This window comes from Littorina saxatilis, linkage group LG2 (assembly GCF_037325665.1).
Source record: "Littorina saxatilis isolate snail1 linkage group LG2, US_GU_Lsax_2.0, whole genome shotgun sequence".
NCBI lineage: Eukaryota > Metazoa > Mollusca > Gastropoda > Littorinimorpha > Littorinidae > Littorina > Littorina saxatilis.
Window position 1 is genome coordinate 34682727 of NC_090246.1, and position 20203 is coordinate 34702929.

General features: G+C 44.8%; 1 protein-coding gene across 1 annotated transcript in view; it reads right to left on the minus strand.

Moving 5' to 3' along the window:
- LOC138952766 (chitin synthase chs-2-like) overlaps positions 1–20203 on the minus strand; it is a 31641-nt gene continuing 11438 nt past the window's right edge. The window contains exons 9-21 of the mRNA XM_070324491.1: positions 19956–20067; positions 19177–19330; positions 18065–18275; positions 16340–16540; positions 15143–15369; positions 13291–13461; positions 12095–12259; positions 10351–10667; positions 9862–10079; positions 9085–9248; positions 7873–8047; positions 6407–6620; positions 1–2945 (exon numbers count right to left, since the gene is read on the minus strand). Coding sequence (XP_070180592.1) covers positions 1148–2945; positions 6407–6620; positions 7873–8047; positions 9085–9248; positions 9862–10079; positions 10351–10667; positions 12095–12259; positions 13291–13461; positions 15143–15369; positions 16340–16540; positions 18065–18275; positions 19177–19330; positions 19956–20067 — 4127 coding nt within the window. The 3' untranslated portion in view covers positions 1–1147. The remainder of the gene's footprint in view (positions 2946–6406; positions 6621–7872; positions 8048–9084; positions 9249–9861; positions 10080–10350; positions 10668–12094; positions 12260–13290; positions 13462–15142; positions 15370–16339; positions 16541–18064; positions 18276–19176; positions 19331–19955; positions 20068–20203) is intronic.

Sequence of the window (20203 nt, forward strand, 5' to 3'; positions counted from 1 at the left end):
TGAAGCATACTACAGTTTACTCAGAAATAATATCGTAAATATTCACATCAAGTGTACAAAACCGGTTGTATCAACTTTTGTAATAGTCAAAGCTCTATCTTAGTATCTTAAAGTAAAAATTATACAAATAAAGTTCATATATATATATTATATATAAGCATATACAAAATAAACACATAAAATAAAAAATAAAATAAAAGCAAACACGAGTCATTAAAGCAACGATTAGGTCTTGAAAGTAATCGATCGAAAATCGGTTACTCAATGGAATGAAACGCGATAGAAAAGTGCACAACAACTTTTACACATATCATCAGTAACGATTTCCACATACTCACGCACGCACATGCACAACCGCACACATGGGCTTACACCTGTACAGTGACAACGACGGTCATAAGTAACAGTTAAATTTAGATGTGCGATCCTCTAAAAAAGACAACTTTTTCTTGTGTCAATTGCTCACAAGTGCCCCCAAAAAAGTCAGTCGAATATACACCGAAAATCGATATTTTCTCATTTCTGTCGTAACGACAAGTTATGAAATGGTCACTGCTGCTGCTGCTGCTGCAATTGATTGCTTTACAACGTCGTCGATGATGGTTTAAACTGTGCTTTATTCCTTTCTATAATCAGCAGAAAAACAATCATGAACATTTCAGAACAGAACAGCAAGCCTACGGCTTTATGGCCGTCGTTGTTGTGGTGAATGATTTCTCCTTTGTTCTTTTTGAGTAAATAGTCATTAATACGTTTATTTATCATTTCTGTACTTGTGGTATTGGTTGTTTTCTCTTTACATAAGAATCTTTTATTCACGTGTCAAGTTTACCACATGAAAATCGAAACAATAACATCACAATTTAAAAAGAAGCAACTTGTATCTGTGAATTTACAATAATTACTCCAAGACATTCTTCTGGGGTGATTTACACTGCGTATAAAATGACATCAAAGCAAATATGTTTACTCTTTCGAGTAAAGCCTCAGCAAACCTTGGCGACCTTAAGTGTGACAAAAGCAAATGGCCATCGCGGTGGATTTCCATTTCATGACGTCACATGATTAACGACCGTGCACCATGCATTCTAGATACAACCTTTTACAACACAAAGTCAAATGTGTCTGCTATCTTGACGGTTATCGTTTAAAACCTAGTAGCAGCGTCCTCTTGTTCCTCTCCAGGCTCAGCTGACGCCGGGGACTCCTCCGGCGATGACGCTTCTTCTGTGATGACGTCACCAGAACCGGGAGTGTGAACTTCTGCCATGGGGCGGAGTGGGACATGCTCTGATTTGCTGACGTCACTGCCACGTGACATCCGGGGCCCGCTTGGAGGCCTCAGTTTTCCCCAACTGGACTCTTTCTGAGCACCATGGGAACTCCTGGTGGCGGATGATAGTGCAGAAGCTCTCTGAATGCTCGACTTGGACTCTTTCTGGGGACTAGCCGAGCTTTTCGTGACTGCAGACGACGCGGAACCTCTCAGAGCGCTTGATTTGGACTCTTCCTGAGGACTAGCCGAGCTTTTCGTGACTGCAGACGACGCGGAACCTCTCAGAACGCTCGACTTGGACTCTTTCTGGGGACTAGCCGAGCTTTTCGTGACTGCATACGACGCGGAACCTCTCAGAGCGCTTGATTTGGACTCTTTCTGGGGACTAGCCGAGTTTTTCGTGACTGCAGACGACGCGGAACCTCTCAGAATGCTCGACTTGGACTCTTCCTGGGGACTAGCCGAGCTTTTCGTGACTGCAGACGACGCGGAACCTCTCAGAATGCTCGACTTGGATTCTTCCTGGGGACTAGCCGAACTTTTCGTGACTGCAGACGACGCCGAACCTCTCAGAACGCTTGATTTGGACTCTTCCTGGGGACTAGCCAAGCTTTTCGTGACTGCAGACGACGCGGAACCCCTCAGAGCGCTTGATTTGGACTCGTGTGAATTGTCAGGTGTTTGGGAAGACCTCATAATGCCCTCACTCGAGTCCTTCTGTGAACTGTGGAAAGTTCTGGGGACTGCAGACTGCTTTGATGTTGTCTGAACATCCGGCTTAGAATCCTTCTGTGTTGTGTCGAAACTTTTAGTGGTTGCCGCTGGTACGGAATCTCTCAGACCATCCGGCTTAATATCTTTCCTCTGATTGTCGGTAGTTTTGTCAAGCTCTGACGATTTGGCAGCTTTGACAACGCCCCAGCCGGACTTTTTAAGTGCACTGTCAGCACCTGTGGCGCCGGTGGATGGTTTGGGGGGCCCCGGGGAAGTTTCGTTCTGCATGGAGAAGGACACGGTGGGAGCAGCAACGCCGTGTTCCTGCTGGTCCTTGTCGCCACTGGCCCTGTTGGTTTTGCCTGTGCCGCCCTTGGCGACGGACACCTTGCGGGCTTGGTTCACCACGTCCATAAAGGTCTTGGGGCGAGTATTCACGGTGACCTTGGTGACCAGGTTCTTCCACTTGTCCTGCACCTTCTCCGTGCGCGCCCTGACCAGCTGGCGCCTGGCTGGATCCTGAGCCAGGGCCATCACGGCCTTCATGGCGCGAACCTTCTGCCATTTTTCCGGCCGCAGGTCACTTTTCTTGACCCCACCTTTCCCCCCTTCAGCCTCGGCGGTGCTGGTGCTAGGCCCTGCCGCTTTGTCATCCTTGAGGCCTTCCACATCACCTCCTTCCCTTCCTACAGCCTTGTCGAGGTTGTCGATGACGGGGCGCAGCTCCTCGCCGAGGATATCATAGAGGTCGCGACGCTTCATGCTCTGGTTCCTCGTCCTCTGCCGCTCGATCAGCTTGTTTATGTGTGTTCTCGATGGCCCGATGGTCTCGCGGCCGATGGAGTGATCGTCCAGAACGCTAGTGTTACCCGTGCCTTGGCTGACCGTGTCGTTGTCACTGCCTCGCTCAGCGCCCTCCACAATGTTCCACGTCAGCTCGTAGAACGGGTTTTGCCTGCGGGATGAGGGTTGGGTGTAAACGGTACTGAACTGACAATGTACTTAATAATGTACTTGTGAAACGTCTTTTTGTGACATTGCTTAATTTATCTTAATATTATTACAACGCCGCTTTTGACATGTACTTCCAGCATACTTTTTCTCCTCTTCTTCCTACTCCTCCTCCTCCTCATTCTCATCCTCCTGTACTCTACAGTTACTACTACTACTATACTACTACTGCAACTGCTGCTGCTACTACTACTACTGCTACTACTAATAATACTAATACTACTACTACTAATACTACAGCTGTTGCTGCTGCTTATGCTAATTCTACTGCTGCTTTCTGAAATAATACGTAAAAATCTCATGTCTGCAAAAATACGAAAGCCCTTCAGAAAGCTCAAGCTTTGAAATTTACTGAAAATCGTACATTTACGGGGAAAATCTCATGTCTGCGAACTCAGACACGCCCGCGCATAGCGTGGTATTTACTATCAGACCCCTTCTTGGTCCAGCGAATAAGGGATGTGCTTTTGACGGGCGCTGTGGCGGGGTGGTAAGACGTCGGCCTCTTAATCGGAAGGTCGAGGGTTCGAATCCCGGCCGCTGCCGCCTGGTGGGTTAAGTGTGGAGATTTTTCCGATCTCCCAGGTCAACTTATGTGCAGACCTGCTAGTGGCTTATCCCCCTTCGTGTGTACACGCAAGCACAAGACCAAGTGCGCACGGAAAAGATCCTGTAATCCATGTCAGAGTTCGGTGGGTTATAGAAACACGAAAATACCCAGCATGCTTCCTCCGAAAGGGGCGTATGGCTGCCTTAATGGCGGGGTAAAAACGGTCATACACGTAAAATTCCACTCGTGCAAAAACACGAGTGTACGTGGGAGTTTCAGCCCACGAACGCAGAAGAAGAAGAAGAAGAAGGGATGTGCTTTTAAAAGCACAGTCTTTCCTGTGTAAACGATTTGGCTCAACATCTCAGACCTGGGCCCGGTAATATGAACAGCGTATTTTGGACGGTCGAGCAACCACAGTCGACTGACTGTCAAGTCAGTTGACTGCAGTCTGCTGACCGGCCGTGTTTTGACGGGTAATATGTGCAGCGCGGTAGCACTGACAGTCGGCTGACTAGACAGTCAGACCGCTCAGTGGTATTTTTAGAACATTACAACTTCCGATGTAAACATCCGGCCCTGTTTTGGCGGTACCGGTATCGTTTTTTTGATATGACGTCATCAAAGACATTTAGGCCAAAGGTGGTAAAGGACAGGGTGAGAAAATGAACAACAAAAACGTGTGAAAACGAAAGTCCGCTGACGATTTGTAAATATGTTGAGTGTCTTGTCTCTATGTATAGTGAATCCAGTCTCTTTGCGCGATTTTTAAAGTTAGTTTTATTGGTCTACATTTGGGGTAAAAAAAAAAATAAAAAAAAAAATAAAAATCCCTACCTACCGACCCTATTTTTTTTAGCCATGTTACCAGAAACAGACAATTTTTTTGTGGCCTAAATGTCTTTGATGACGTCATATCCGGCTTTTTGTGAAAGTTGAGGCGGCACTGTCACGCCCTCATTTTTCAACCAAATTGGTTGAAATTTTGGTCAAGTAATCTTCGACGAAGCCCGGACTTCGGTATTGCATTTCAGCTTGGTGGCTTAAAAATTAATTAATGACTTTGATCATTAAAAATCTGAAAAATGTAAAAAAAATATTGTTTTTATAAAACGATCCAAATTTACGTTCATCTTATTCTCCATCATTTGCTGATTCCAAAAACATATAAATATGTTATATTTGAATTAAAAACAAGCTCTGAAAATTAAATATATAAAAATTATTATCAAAATTAAATTATCGGAATCAATTTAAAAACACTTTCATCTTATTCCTTGTCGGTTCCTGATTCTAAAAACATATAGATATGATATGTTTGGATTAAAAACACGCTCAGAAAGTTAAAACAAGTAGAGTTGTTTACCTGCACTGCGGTCGATCGACCGAAAAAGGTGCCTGTAAGCCCAACCGCAGTCGGGCGACTGTTTTCAGTTGGACCGGCAGTTGTTCGCGCTCATATTACTGACTTTTGCGGTTCAACGTCGACCCACCGTCAGTTTCACGGTCAGCCGACCGATGACTAGCTACATATTACCGGGCCCTGGAAACTGTTTATTTATTAATTTCCTAAAATTCAAAAAAGAATTCAACTCAGCCCAGTAACCAGTCAGTAGGCCTATGTTGATTTTTGATACACGTGTGTTTAAGTGGAAGGACGGTGTTATCTGTAAAAGACTAGGCAGATCTGGAATAGTGAACAGAACTGGAAGGACGGTGTTATCTGTAAAAGACTAGGCAGATCTGGAATAGTGAACAGAACTGGAAGGACGGTGTTATCTGTAAAAGACTAGGCAGATCTGGAATAGTGAGCACAACTGGAAGGACGGTGTTATCTGTAAAAGACTAGGCAGATCTGGAATAGTGAACAGAACTGGAAGGACGGTGTTATCTGTAAAAGACTAGGCAGATCTGGAATAGTGAGCAGAACTGGAAGGACTGCGTCTTTATCGCAAAACTCTACTTCTTCAACGAAACCGAGATACTTTTAATGCGCTCATTACTTGCCCCATTGTATCTGAATCCCCCCCCCCCCCCCCTTGCGTGCTCTCTCTCTCTGTCTCTGTCTCTCTCTGTCTCTGTCTCTCTCTGTCTCTGTTTCTCTCTGTCTCTGTCTCTCTCTGTCTCTCTCTCCCTTTTAAAGACCCCAAATTTAAGATCCCTCTCTTTAAAGATCCTGTTTTCTCAGACTTTTCTTGTTGTTATAACCTCAGTACATGTACCCCCTATGTTTAGACTCCCTCTCTTTGAAGACCTGAGTTTATCCCGGCTACAATCGTGAGAGAGACCACTCATGAGATAACGCTATCGTTCAAACCACACGTGTGCATATCATGTAAATGAGGTCGCGTCAAACTAGTCTGGCAGGGACCTGCTTTTCCATTGCTTATGATGCCAAAGTCATGTGTCTCTGTGTCGTTTTGGGGAGGTCTTCTTCTTCTTCTTCTTCTTCTGCGTTCGTAGGCTGAAACTCCCACGTACACTCGTGTTTTTTGCACGAGTGGAATTTTACGTGTATGACCGTTTTTTTCCCCGCCATTTAGGCAGCCATACGCCGTTTTCGGAGGAAGCATGCTGGGTATTTTCGTGTTTCTATAACCCACCGAACTCTGACATGGATTACAGGATCTTTTTCGTGCGCACTTGGTCTTGTGCTTGCGTGTACACACGGGGGGTGTTCGGACACCGAGGAGAGTCTGCACACAAAGTTGACTCTGAGAAATAAATCTCTCGCCGAACGTGGGGACGAACTCACGCTGACAGCGGCCAACTGGATACAAATCCAGCGCGCTACCGACTGAGCTACATCCCCGCCCCTTGGGGAGGTCAAAAGAGGGGAGTTCCACTGAACTCACCTGTGCATTGCGTAGTCGGCAGTTTCCGAGCCCTGCTTGGGCTTGCGGATGGTGGTGGAGGCCACGATGTGGACCAAGGTAGAGAATCGGTGCATCAGCATCCCCACCAGCTGCAGCAGCAACAGGATGCCGAAGACCACGGTGAAGGTGACAGAGATGGGTTCAATCTTCTGACCGGCGTGACCTTTGTCGCACGGCAGCCGAAGGGTCAGACCTGGACATAATCAAAAAACAAGAAAGGTACAATGTCAAATATAATATGAGCATCCTTACAACCTCCTCTATATAAGAATAGATTATATTATATTTTATAAAAAAAAAAACCTGGACATGTTCGTGCAGATGACATTTTGAAACCTTCACTTTCACTGCAATTACTAATCGTGAGCAAAGTTGCGGTTTATACCTATACTTTTTAGTGCTGAATTTGACTAGTAAAAATACTAAAACCTTTCAGCTGGGGCTTTCAAACCGAATGAAAAAAAAATCGTATATTAACGTGTCAAATGACCGGTTTCAGATAAGATATTAACAATTCATGATTAACTTCCCACCCTGAACAAAGAACAACCAGGCTGTTTGTTTGTTTGTTTGCTTAACGCCCAGTCCACCACGAAGGGCCATATCAGGGCGGTGCTGCTTTGACATATAACGTGCGCCACACACAAGACAGAAGTCGCAGCACAGGCTTCATGTCTCACCCAGTCACATTATTCTGACACCGGACCAACCAGTCCTAGCACTAACCCCATAATGCCAGACGCCAGGCGGAGCAGCCACTAGATTGCCAATTTTAAAGTCTTAGGAATGACCCGGCCGGGGTTCGAACCCACGACCTCCCGCTCACGGGGCGGACGCCTTACCACTAGGCCAACCGTGTTGCGGCAACCAGGCTGTTGATATGTTGATATGTGTCCAAGTAGAAAGATCATGTCTTGTCCATGTAAAAGCCAGGACAGATATAAGATGGTGACCCAAATCGTGTACACGGGAAGTAGCGTGCCTTTAACACTCACACTCATTTTGTGAGTTAAGAAACAAAAGGAAGTAAGCACCCTGAATGCATACGACATGCGGAACAACAAGAGAAAATGATTAGTTCTTTTGTGAATTCTGAACAAAAAGGCAAGTTTCAATGAAATTATTGGATATTTTTCGTAAAGATTGAAGACATCTTCTGAAGCGGTCCCTAATATTTTTGAAGAGCGTATGCAGTCATGGATATAACCCAGCGACCCTGCAAGTTTCAATGAAATTATTGAATATTTTAGGCACAGATTGAATACATCTGCGTAAGCGGTCCTTAACATGTTTTTGAAGAGTGTATGCAGTCATGGCTATAACTCAGCGGCCATGCAAGTTTCAATAAAATCATGGATATTTAAGGCACAGATAAAACATCTTCGTAAGCTTTCTTTTAAGAGTGTATGCAGACAAGGCTATTACTCAGCGACCCTGCCACCCACCTGAAGTGTACTCTGACACGGACTCGAGGATGAAGATGACGGTGACGAAGAGGGCGTTGCCCAGGAAGAAGAGCATGGCGGCCTTGTTCCGCAGCAATTTCAGGTCCTCCTGCATCTTCTTCTGCTTGTGATCGTACTCAGGGTCGTTCTTCAAGGTCAAGGGCGTCAGGTACTCCTGGTCAGGGAAGCAGACATTGACTAAAAGGGTCAAAGGTCGTTCTTCAAGGTCAAGGGCGTCAGGTACTCCTGATCAGGGAAGCAGACATTGACTAAAAGGGTCAAAGGTCGTTCTTCAAGGTCAAGGGCGTCAGGTACTCCTGGTCAGGGAAGCAGACATTGACTAAAAGGGTCAAAGGTCGTTCTTCAAGGTCAAGGGCGTCAGGTATTCCTGCTCAGGGAAGCAGGCATTTGCATTCTTCTGCGTTCATTGCCTGAAACTCCCACGTACTCTCGTGTCTTTTCAACGAGTTGGTTTTGACGTGTATGACCGTTTTTATCCCGCCATTTTAGGCAGCCATTCGCCGCTTTCGGGGGTTGCATGCTGGGTATTTTCGTGATTCTATAACCCACCGAACTCTGACATGGATTACATGATCAATTCCGTGCGCATTAATTTTGGTCTTGTGCTTGCGTGAAAACACGAATGGGATACAGCACTTGTAGCCCCACCCTTAAGCCACCAGGCGCGGCCGGGATTTAAGGTATTCCCATAACCATTTTGGGCGCGAGATGTTAGAGATCTCAACCAATCTCGGGCCAGCTTTATGAGGGCGGTGCCAACCCTCGCTGCCTCTGCCGTCCCCGGTCCCAAAAAGGGCGCTTTTCCAGATGGGTATAGACTGGTGAGCGCTTGGAAAAATCGAGTATTTGTATTCGCCCCGTATGGGGATCGAACCCACGACCTCCAGCGTGAGAGGCAAGCGCTCTAACCCCTGTGCCAATCCAGCTTAACATATTTACATTTTTAACAAAATCTTACTATTCCTCTGAAATCGATTGGCACGGACACAGAATTGTTTGTTTGTTGATCCAGTCATCCCAATACCTTAATGAGCTTCTGGGTCCAAAACATACCTGAAGTTTGTACCTACCATATATTTTCCTATCATCCCTAAAGCTTGACTAGCTCTTCCAAGAATGTTTCTTCTTCTCGGTCCAGAAAATTCCTGGAACCGCTTGTACTGATACTTCATGTTATAGTCATCCCCATACCTTGATGAGCCCGTTCCAGAACTGTTTTTCTTCTGGGTCTAGCAAATCCCTGGAGCCACTGTCCAGCTTAGGGTCCTCGTACCAGAACCGTCTCTGGAGACGATCCATGTCTTCCTCGGTCTTCTGGTCTGCATCAACCGTGTCTCCATCGAACAGCGGGTTACCTGCCGAGGAATATACGATGTTCGAAAATCACTTTGTTTTTAAAGCGTTCTTGAAGAGTTGTCTTCCTTAAAAGTGAGGCAAGCTCGGCTTTATTACTGGGAATAACCAGTCGAGACCATACATGATAACCATAACGTATACTCACGTTTGCCCAACATCTTACTTCAAACCAAGAACTCGCCACTGGACACAGTAACGTGGTCAGTGATGCATCAGTATTATAACGATGATGCGGATATTTGCCGGTGGCAAAGACGGTGAAGAGATGCGCTGGAGTTTTGATGTGACGCTGTGTGTGTGTGTGTGTGTGTGTGTGTGTGTGTGTGTGTGTATGTGTGTGTGCGTGCGTTTGTGCGTGCGTGATTGCGTACGTGCGTGCGTGCGTGTGCGTGTGTGCGTGTGTGTGTGTGTGTGTGTGTGTGTGTGCACGTGCGTGCGTGCGTGCGTGTGTGTGTGCGTGTGTGTGCGAGCCTGCCTGCGAGCCTGCGTGTGTGTTTGCGAACGTATTTCATATTGATATTATATGTTGCTCCCTCCTTCTTACTTTTGTGGCACTGCAACTTGTACAGAAATATTTTATAACAAAAATATCTTTAAAGGGAGAAAACTCACTCCTGTGACCGTCTCCCAGTCCAAACGGTAAACCATTCCTGACCGGAGAGGTCAAACGAGTTGTCCGTGCTGTCTCATGTTCTTCGTCAATCTGCTCGTCCAGATCACTCTTCCGACCCCCCATAGCCTTCCTCAGCTCATACAAGGCGTTCTCCATGTCATCAAACCTCTCCATGACGAGGCTGTCAGATTCCTTCTGTCTCGGACAGCATATGCACCTGACGATCGTTCAAATGACAGTCGTCTTACACTCGAGATGTTATAGGATCAGACATAACACATGCACAACTTACTTTCAGATAAGATGTAAGTACAAACTAGTTAATACTGGTTAAGTAATGGAGTGTAACATCTACTGAACCACAAATAATATATATTTGTTCAAATAAATGCAATAACGGAAAACCATCTGATACATAGCAAACAACCCGATTTATTTCTGACAGGAAAGAGATGTAACTGCATGATGGTCTGAGATAGCCAACTTACCTGAACAAGTTGCCAAAGGAAAACGTGTACTCTGAGGTGACGTCATCATCCCCACCCCCAACTCCTCCTCCTCCTCCTCCTCCTTCTCCTCCTGAGCCGCCTCCTGTGTCTCCTCCTCCACCCAGAGACATCATCCGCTTGAATCCTCCCTGAAACTGCTCGATTTTCGACTTTTTCTTTCCGCTCGAGGCCTCGTTGGAGTCACGCGTTCCCCACCCGACGTCGTTGAGATTGGCCACAGCGTAGAACACGAGAAGCATGGACATGGAGGGAATGGAGAGGAAGTAGAGAAGGCCGTAGAAAAGATTCATCATTTCCTGAAACGGAGTTAAAGAATCTTTCATGAGCGTAACAACTGCAGAAAGAATCGGCCGGCCAAATCCCACAGATGCGAGAACTTGCGCGAGAGACAACCAGTGGAGTTTTGGAAACTTCACACAGCAGATCAAAAAACGATAGTAACAAACACGCAGACAGAAGAAAGTGTTCAAATTTTTATCACACCTGTCTGTAACCAGTTTTGAATCCATTTTGACATAGTACATATAACTCTACCAGCAAAAGGTAGCACATGGAAAACAAAAGTGTTCAATGAACACAACTACAGTGTTTACCACGTGTTACCCCTAGCTTCTACTTTATCACACTATGTTGAAAACTGGTTACAGAAAGGGTGTTGAAAAGGGGAACACTTCCAAAAACAAAGAGACTGCTAACGTTCCAAAATTCAGAATCAACAAGTCGCGTAAGGCGAAAATACAATATTTAGTCAAGTAGCTGTCGAACTCACAGAATGAAACTGAACGCAATGCCATTTTTCAGCAAGACCGTATACTCGTAGCATCGTCAGTCCACCGCTCATGGCAAAGGCAGTGAAATTGACAAGAAGAGCGGGGTAGTAGTTGCGCTAAGAAGGATAGCACGCTTTTCTGTACCTCTCTTTGTTTTAACTTTCTGAGCGTGTTTTTAATCCAAACATATCATATCTATATGTTTTTGGAATCAGGAACCGACAAGGAATAAGATGAAAGTGTTTTTAAATTGATTTGGACAATTTAATTTTGATAATAATTTTTATATTTTTAATTTTCAGAGCTTGTTTTTAATTCAAATATAACATATTTATATGTTTTTGGAATCAGAAAATAATGGAGAATAAGATAAACGTAAATTTGGATCGTTTTATAATTTTTTATTTTTTTTTACAATTTTCAGATTTTTAATGACCAAAGTCATTAATTAATTTTTAAGCCATCACGCTGAAATGCAATACCGAAGTCCGGGCTTCGTCGAACATTACTTGACCAAAATTTCAACCAATTTGGTTGAAAAATGAGAGCGTGACAGTGCCGCCTCAACTTTCACGAAAAGCCGGATATGACGTCATCAAAGACATTTATCGAAAAAAGGAGAAAAACGTTCGGGGATATCAATCCCAGGAACTCTCATGTCAAATTTCATAAAGATCGGCCCAGTAGTTTGGTCTGAATCGCTCTACACGCACGCACGCACGCACGCACACACACACACACACACATACACCACGACCCTCGTTTCGATTCCCCCTCGATGTTAAAATATTTAGTCAAAACTTGACTAAATATAAAAATCAAGTATTGTAGGTTACTGGAACGTTTAATTATTGACAAAATAAAACGTTACAATAGTTTGTATTCCCCATACAAACCCGACAGAGTTCATTTGGGGAACATTTCCGTTTAGAAAGTGTAAAATATCACTCCACCTGTGGATGCAGCAGAGCAGCGAGACAGAAGATGCCGGCCACGCCGACAAAGAAGATGGCGGTAACGGAACACATGCCGCTCTCCGCGATCTGCCGCAGCAACCCCACCAGCACCACCATCATCACCAGCGAGTACATCGTCGACAGGATCGTGGCGTAGCTGATCTGAAACAGTAGGTGGGATGTCGTTTGACGTCGGTAGTCAGGAAAACGCCTAAATTCCTTTCAAATTGCCGTAAACTTTGCCGTCATTTCGCCAGATAATTCCCTTTTCTTTTTAATCGGCGGGTATAAGATTTATCCAGACTTAAAACTTCCCAAAACTTGTCGAGAGAAACAACTCTTTCACTACCCGCACAAACCCGACAGAGGTATTTCCGGATTTCGTCTAATTTTGCGGAAGCATCACTTGAAACCAAACAGGTTTGGTCGAAACATATCATCCCACAGACCTGAAAACGAGCAGGCTCGGTCGAAACATATCATCATCCCACAGACATGAAACCGAACAGGCTCGGTCGAAACATATCATCCCACAGACCTGAAACTGAACAGGCTCGGTCTAAACATATCATCCCTGGGTGGCCGAGTGGTAACGCACTTGCGCTCGGAAGCGAGAGGTTGCGAGTTCGACCCTGGGTCAGGGCGTTAGCAATTTTCTCCCCCCTTTCCTAACCTAGGTGGTGGGTTCAAGTGCTAGTCTTTCGGATGAGACGAAAAACCGAGGACCCTTCGTGTACACTACATTGGGGTATGCACGTTATAGATCCCACGATTGACAAAAGGGTCTTTCCTGGCAAAATTGTATAGGCATAGATAAAAATGTCCACCAAAATACCCGTGTGACTTGGAATAATAGGCCGTGAAAAGTAGGATATGCGCCGAAATGGCTGCAATCTGCTGGCCGATGTGAATGCGTGATGTATTGTGTAAAAAAATTCCATCTCACACGGCATAAATAAATCCCTGCGCCTTGAATATGTGCGCGATATAAATTGCATAAAATAAAATCAAAAAAATAAAAAATAAAAAATCCCTGCGCTTAGAACTGTACCCACAGAATACGCGCGATATAAGCCTCATATTGATTGATTGATTGATCCCACGGATATGAAACCGAACAGGCTCGGTCGAAACATATAATCCAACAGACCTGAACCCGAACAGGCTTGGTTAGAACATATCATCCCACTGACCTGAACGTCTCCTGAAGCGGAGAAGCAGAGGATGATGAAGACGATGACGGGCAGAAGGTTGAGCAGCATTGCCCCGTACAGAGGCAGCGTGGGGTAGGCGGTGTTGATGGCTCCCAGAATTAGCAGGAAGATGGTACCGGGCGTCAGCAACGACGACACGAACAAGAACGCCTGGAGAAGACACAAACCTGTCTTAATTGTCCGTGTAAAAGATAGGTCCAAAAAAATAGCTTTGGTTTGAACAACATTTTATTCAGAATACAAGACATGAAACAATAAACAGTATGCAACGAGGACACGAACTCAAGCAAAAAAGCTTATTTTATGTGAAATAGCTAAAAGACTTGAACAGTTAGGACTGATCTAGAGCGCGTGTAATTAACCCTTTGACTGACAGAATACGTTTTAGGTTCGATTTCCTATCATAAAGTCTATACTCTGGCAAGGGAAACAACCGCTGTTTATTGCCCTTTGTATAGCAGACATATGATTGCCTCCCCTGGAGACCAATTTCTCAGGTTTAGTCTAATTTTTGGTTACCTTGTATGTTATGTTGTTTGTATTGATTTTTTTCAACTCAATTTTTCCGGCCGGAAACGGGATTAAACGAGAGCATGCTCATGGCGCCGAGACTCAGCAGGAAGAAGGTGATAGGGGTGCCCAACGACAACACAAACAAGAAAGCGTGTATCGAAAATGAACACAAAAGGTGGAGAAAATGTAATTTGTCTAAGCTGTGTCACTGGCTCTGAGAATCAACCAGGAGACAGTCCCAGCAGTAAACAACGACGCCACGTACAGGCAAGCGTAAAAAGACACGCAATTTCATTTTTGAAACGTTGAACATCTAGGACTGATGTAAAGCATGGGACAGTCACGAAGTGTAGGGCATATTTATAAGACCACAAATCAGCACACATATAGGGTGTCTCAAAAAAAAGTACCCCAAAAGACATTGAAACATCAGTACCGAGAAATGGAAAAACTAATACGTAAGCTAATACGCTAATACGTACCCCAGACCAAGAAACCTACAACAACTGAAAGCAAACATTCTCAGAGAAATCCAGAACATCCCACAGGAAACATTCCTCAATGTAATGAACAATATGGCAATGAGGATGCAGTCTGTCATTGGAAAACGGGGTGGCTACATTGATCACGTGGTGTGAAGAAACAGACGATCTCAACTGAAAGCTGTGAACTGGGAACAAAACTTCTATGAACTGACTACAATATCAGGCAAAAATGATTTCAATGAATTTACTGACTTATCTGTAGTATTGAAAGAAAATCGAGTACTCTTTTTTTAGACACCCTGTACAGAGTTCCGTGGCTCAGCAGCTACAACACGTGCAGAAATGCCTTAAAGAATCATGAAAAAAATGTGTATGCAAAGGACTGATCTGAAGCAAATAAACACTGCTTTTATCTTAGATATTTTGATAGCTCCAAAAATCATCTTTAGGAAAAAGTCCTCAGGGTTGACCAACAACGACACAAACAAAAAAGCCTGATTTGAAAAGGGGAGAAAAATACACATTTGTGTGTACTAGCTCTGATCTTAGGTATGTACGGTAATGTTGTCTAAGTTAAAATAGATGCTGTGAAATTTGAAGTTATAACTATAGGAGACAACAGGAAAGCTTGCTAAAAGCCTTCTTCTTCCTCGTACTTAAATACCAACTTACAGTTAGGAGAACTGAACAGCGCCCCCAAAAATAGCAACAACGTTATTTCTCCGATCGGTGATTTAACCCAGTACTTTCTGGGTAAGAGTTGCGGGCTCTAACCACTATGCCAATCCGACTCCATGGAATACGTCAAAGTCAGAACTATAGTGGCTGCTGACCTGATAGGCAATGAAGAGGAAGGAGATGCTTCCGTTGACCTTGGTGACGTGTCTCCAGTCGGACAGCAGGTCCAGAATGTTGGCCATAGTGGACGGTGTCCAGCGTCTCCTCTGTTTGTAGAACTCGCCGAAGTCGTCCGGACAGAAGGTCAGGGCGTCGGCCGCTGCGGCGTACTCCACCCTCTTGCCCTGCTGTAGGAGCAGTGTGCACAGCCAGCGGTCTTCACCTTGATTGGTTTTCATATAACCATGTTAGTGGCACTTGACACACTTTGCAGCAGAAAAGGCCGACTATGATAAGCGCGTGCGTACAGAGGAAGAAGCGAAGAAACAACCTTGATAGCTAACAGTGTGCTAACACAGGTTTATTTTTAAATTATTTTCATTACTTTATCATCCAATTGCTTTAAAAATTCGGATTACTTCCTCCCAGTGGAAAGCTAGCAGGAGCAAGAGTCACGCTTCGCCGATGTGTGCTTCTTTAGGTGTAACCAGCCACCTGCACTTTTGACAGAATAGCCGAGGTCTTTTACATACAACAGCGGAGTGGGGCATGGATACACTCTCTGAGTCTGCACGTATATATAACTGTAACACGAGAAAATTACTCCCACGAGATTTTTACTCCGGAGTAAACATTTTGTACGAAAAAGTTACTCCCTTTACGAAAAAAGCACTCCCCATTGCACGAGAAAATTACTCCCCAACACAGGTGAGTTCCGAGTAAAAATTTCGTACAAAAATTTTACTCCCCTGACTAACATAACGAATAAATTACTTCACCCCAACACGAGCAATTTAACTTCCCATGCCAGGTGTACGACATTTTTACTCCCTTGTCCCCTTGTTAGTCTTGGTGGTGGAAGGGGTGGAAGGAGGGTAGCGCGACATTCGTGTGCGCGAGATCACTTATTGGCATTATCCCTTCGCTCGCATCCCATTTTTTGCGTACGAGGTTTTTACTGGAAGTAAAAAAAATGGGGAGTAAAAATTTCGTGGGGGGAGTAATTTTTTCGTGCCTTGGGGAGTTTTTTTCTCGTACGTAAAGTGTACTCGGAGTAAGAATTTCGTACGAAATATTTACTCCGGAGTAAATTTTTCGTGGAGTAAAAATTTCGTGTTACACCGGCCCCGATTCCAACCTGTGAGTCGCGGATCACAAGTCCAACGCTCTACCCACTGAGCCAGCGGGCTTACCCATGTCGTACTGCACGGCGTGCCTGGCCGTGGTGGCCACCTTGGTGTAGCGGCGTAGCACGTTGTCCTCCATGAGTGCGGACCCCCGGAAGAGCGAGAAGCAGCCCGGACTGCACAGCACGCAGCCAAACATGTGTTCTGTCGCCTTCTGCAGCCAGTGGCTCACGGCGTACTCAAACTTCTGGTACCACACCATCAGGCCTGGCGGAACAAATTGTAACCTTACTTACACGTGATATTTACTTGCAAACTCTTGACTGTGGAAGATACTAGAAAATAACACAGGAAAGCGGTTGTTACACATCGTCCTGTTTCTACTGCAACACAATTTCGAAACAATATTTAGAGAAACACGATTACTGATAGTAATTGTTGTACTAATAAAACTATCAAAAACTAAATATATATAAATACCCTGACGTTAGACAAAACCAAACCTTTTTCCAGCAACACTGTAACCTTTGCCCAAAGAGTGAATACGTTCGCAAGCTGCTTTTTGCAGTTTATCGCAAAATCTGTCTGCACAGTTGCAAAACAATGCGACAATTGTCCAGCGAGCTAATAAGGTGAATATGGTCGCATTCTGCTCCTCGCAGTTTGTTGCATACTATCGCAAAAAAATGCGACAATTGTCCAGCAGCCCTGATAATAATAGGGTGAAAAACACACCTCGCACGCCTGTCGCAACAAAATGCAAAATTGCAAAAAATGCAACGATGAAACGAGGAATGCTTTTACTCAATCCAGCGTGGTGAATACGGCTGCAGGCTGCCCCGATATGGTGGTTGCATCTCATCATGTCTACCAGCAGGTGCACGGCGTCGGGGAAAAAATATATAACCCTTTAGCGGGTTCTTGTGTCAAAACCTTGTTTACAAGCAATTACGCCATTACCTGAGCCAATGTGGTGGATACGGCCGCATGCTGCACCGACATGCTTGCTGCATCTCATCCTGTCGTTTGGTATAAAAGTCCTATAACTCCCAAGCGGTTATATCAAAACCTCGTTTCTTAGCAACAACAATACCTGAGCCGCCGGTTACCCAGTCGTGTTGGTTGCGTTTCACCGTGTCTATAACACCCCAGTGATTATATCAAACCCGTGGTTCCAAGCAACACCTATACCTGTGCCAATGGGGTGGATACGGCCGCACGCTGCCCGAACATGCTTGTTGCGTCTCATCCTGTCGTTTGGGATAAAAGTGCAGTTATATCAAATCCTCGTTTCCAAGCAACGTCAATACCTGAGCCAATGGGGTGGATACGGCCGCACGCTGCCCTGACATGCTTGCTGCGTCTCATCCTGTCGACCAGCAGCTGCACAGCTTTGAGACAAAAGTCCTATCAGTGACTACCTAGTGATTATATCAAAACCGTCTTTCCAAGCAACACCATTACCTGAGCCAATGGGGTGGATAGGGCTGCATGCTGCCCTGACATGCTTTCTGTGTCTCATCCTGTCGTTTGGAATAAAAGTCCTTTAACACCCTAGCGGTTTCAAAAATACCTGAGCCAATGGGGTGGATACGGCCGCATGCTTCTCCGACATGCTTGCTGCGTCTCATCCAGTCGTTTGGTATAAAAGTCCTATAGCACCCTAGAGGTTCTAAAAATACCTGAGCCAATGGGGTGGATACGGCCGCATGCTGCTCCGACATGCTTGCTGCGTCTCATCCAGTCGTTTGGTATAAAAGTCCTATAGCACCCTAGAGGTTCTAAAAATACCTGAGCCAATGGGGTGGATACGGCCGCATGCTGCTCCGACATGCTTGCTGCGTCTCATCCTGTCGACCAGCAGCTGCACGGCGTCTGGGTAGAAGTCGACGTCCCCGTCCAGCGCCAGCAGGAACGTGTTGTCCGCAATCTGCTTCTTGTCGTAGACATTGTGCTCACCCAGCAGCAGCTTGTACGACAGCAGGTAGTACATGTACATCACCTGTACGGAATGTGTACAAACATTATAGACCCAACAAATGTTTCCCTTGAAGTATTATTTCATTCAAAGAAAATAATGGTTCCTCTACCGGAAAGCGTGAGGGTTTATTTTTCTCGACAGAATGAAAGGTTTTGTAGGCTATCAATCCACCGAAAACGAACAATAAGAACACCTTATTTGTCTTTGCGGTCGGGACAGTCTATTAAGGCTGGCAACCATCCGTTGTAAAGAGACATGGGCGTTTAATTTTAACGAAACTTTATTCACTTTAGATATCGTGACCCCCCCCCCCCCCCCCAAAAGCGGCGTAATGGCTGCCTGAATGGCAGGGTAAAAACGGTCATACACGTAACAGATCGAGGGAGTTTCAACCCATGAACAAAAAAGAGAAGATATCGTGACATATATATTATACAATATTGACATTTAGGATCCGTACTTATGCATTATGCTTATATTAGCGGATCCTAAGTTTTACATAACAGAAATAAAAAATGGTGGCGGACAAAGTTTATTTGAAACTGCAAATACAACCAGCAGATGTGCCATGGGCGTTTAAAGCAGACGCTCATAACGCACAACCAAGAACAAGACGAACACATTTAATCCAATTTGTCAAAACAATCAATCGAACAGAACAAAAACATATTTTTTAACTCGCCTCACAATCAATCAAATAACGGCAAACTTAACTCCACAACAACTACAACACAAATGAGAAATGAAAAACCCGTGAACCAGTGTACACACACACAAATGCTTGTTCATTTCAATGCTTGTTAATCTCTTTGGTGCCAGGAGAATAGTTCCGAATAACTCTCACTTACACATGTCGTATGCATTTAGAGCGCTGACTTCCCTTTCTTTACCAGATAACCGTAAATCCACATGAGCACTTTACCTGGCTCCAGCGTTTCTTGTGTCTGATGAAGTCTTTGTTCTTGAGGTGCACAACCAGGGGGTTACCTCCGGGGAGGGCGTAGGTCAGCCGGCCCCCGTAAGGTGTGTCCGTCTTTGTAGGGGGTGGAACAGCGGCGTTAACCGGGTAAATGGATCTGTCAAAGGTGTGGTGCACATAAAAAAAACATACATAAATAAAGTATTGTGTACACAGAGCTTTTGATTGTCTTCACCATCTTAAGCTTTGTAGAGCATAATTATTTCGTTTTAACTTACACCATATGAGTAACTTGAATGACAATGGTAAAGGTAAAATACTGAAATGAATAAGTCAGAGAAACAAAAACACATGTGTATGCGGAAACAGCAAATAAATTATCTATTTTGTGATGCGATTCTCCGACACAAAGAAAACGGAAACCTTGACGACGATACAGATACAGGCGTCACGCGCAAACGAGTGTAATTACTACCTATGGTTTCTGACAAATTTGCCCTCTTCCCAAATACTTTCTAGTGTCGATTAGTAATAATGCTTGCTCACAATAAACCACAATTAACCTATCTCTCTCTGTCTCTGCCTCTCTGTCTATCTGTCTGTCTGTCTGTCTGTCTCTCTCTCTCTCTCTCTCTCTCTCTCTCTCTCTCTCTCTCTCTCTCTCTCTCTCTCTCTCTCTCTCTCTCAAACACATCTACAGAAAAGCCCGCAGACAGGCACGGAACTTGAGAGGCAGTCAAGCAAACAGACAAACACACAGACCCAGAGACAGGAACACGTACCTTGCCGCCTCATCCACAGCGGCCAGGAACTGTTTGACGAAGGCATTCACAAAATAGTACTCCTTCCCTTTCCTGTCTTCTTTCGTGAACGCATCGTCAAAGAAAATGTGAGCTGCAAACAGGGTTGGAAACAAAATATGAGCAAACCACCAGAAATTGCCCAGCCCCATCGACTGAGAAAGTGATGCATGGTCAAATACAGCAAAGACAGAAATAATGAGAATTTGAACGACCTTTTTACTTTAATA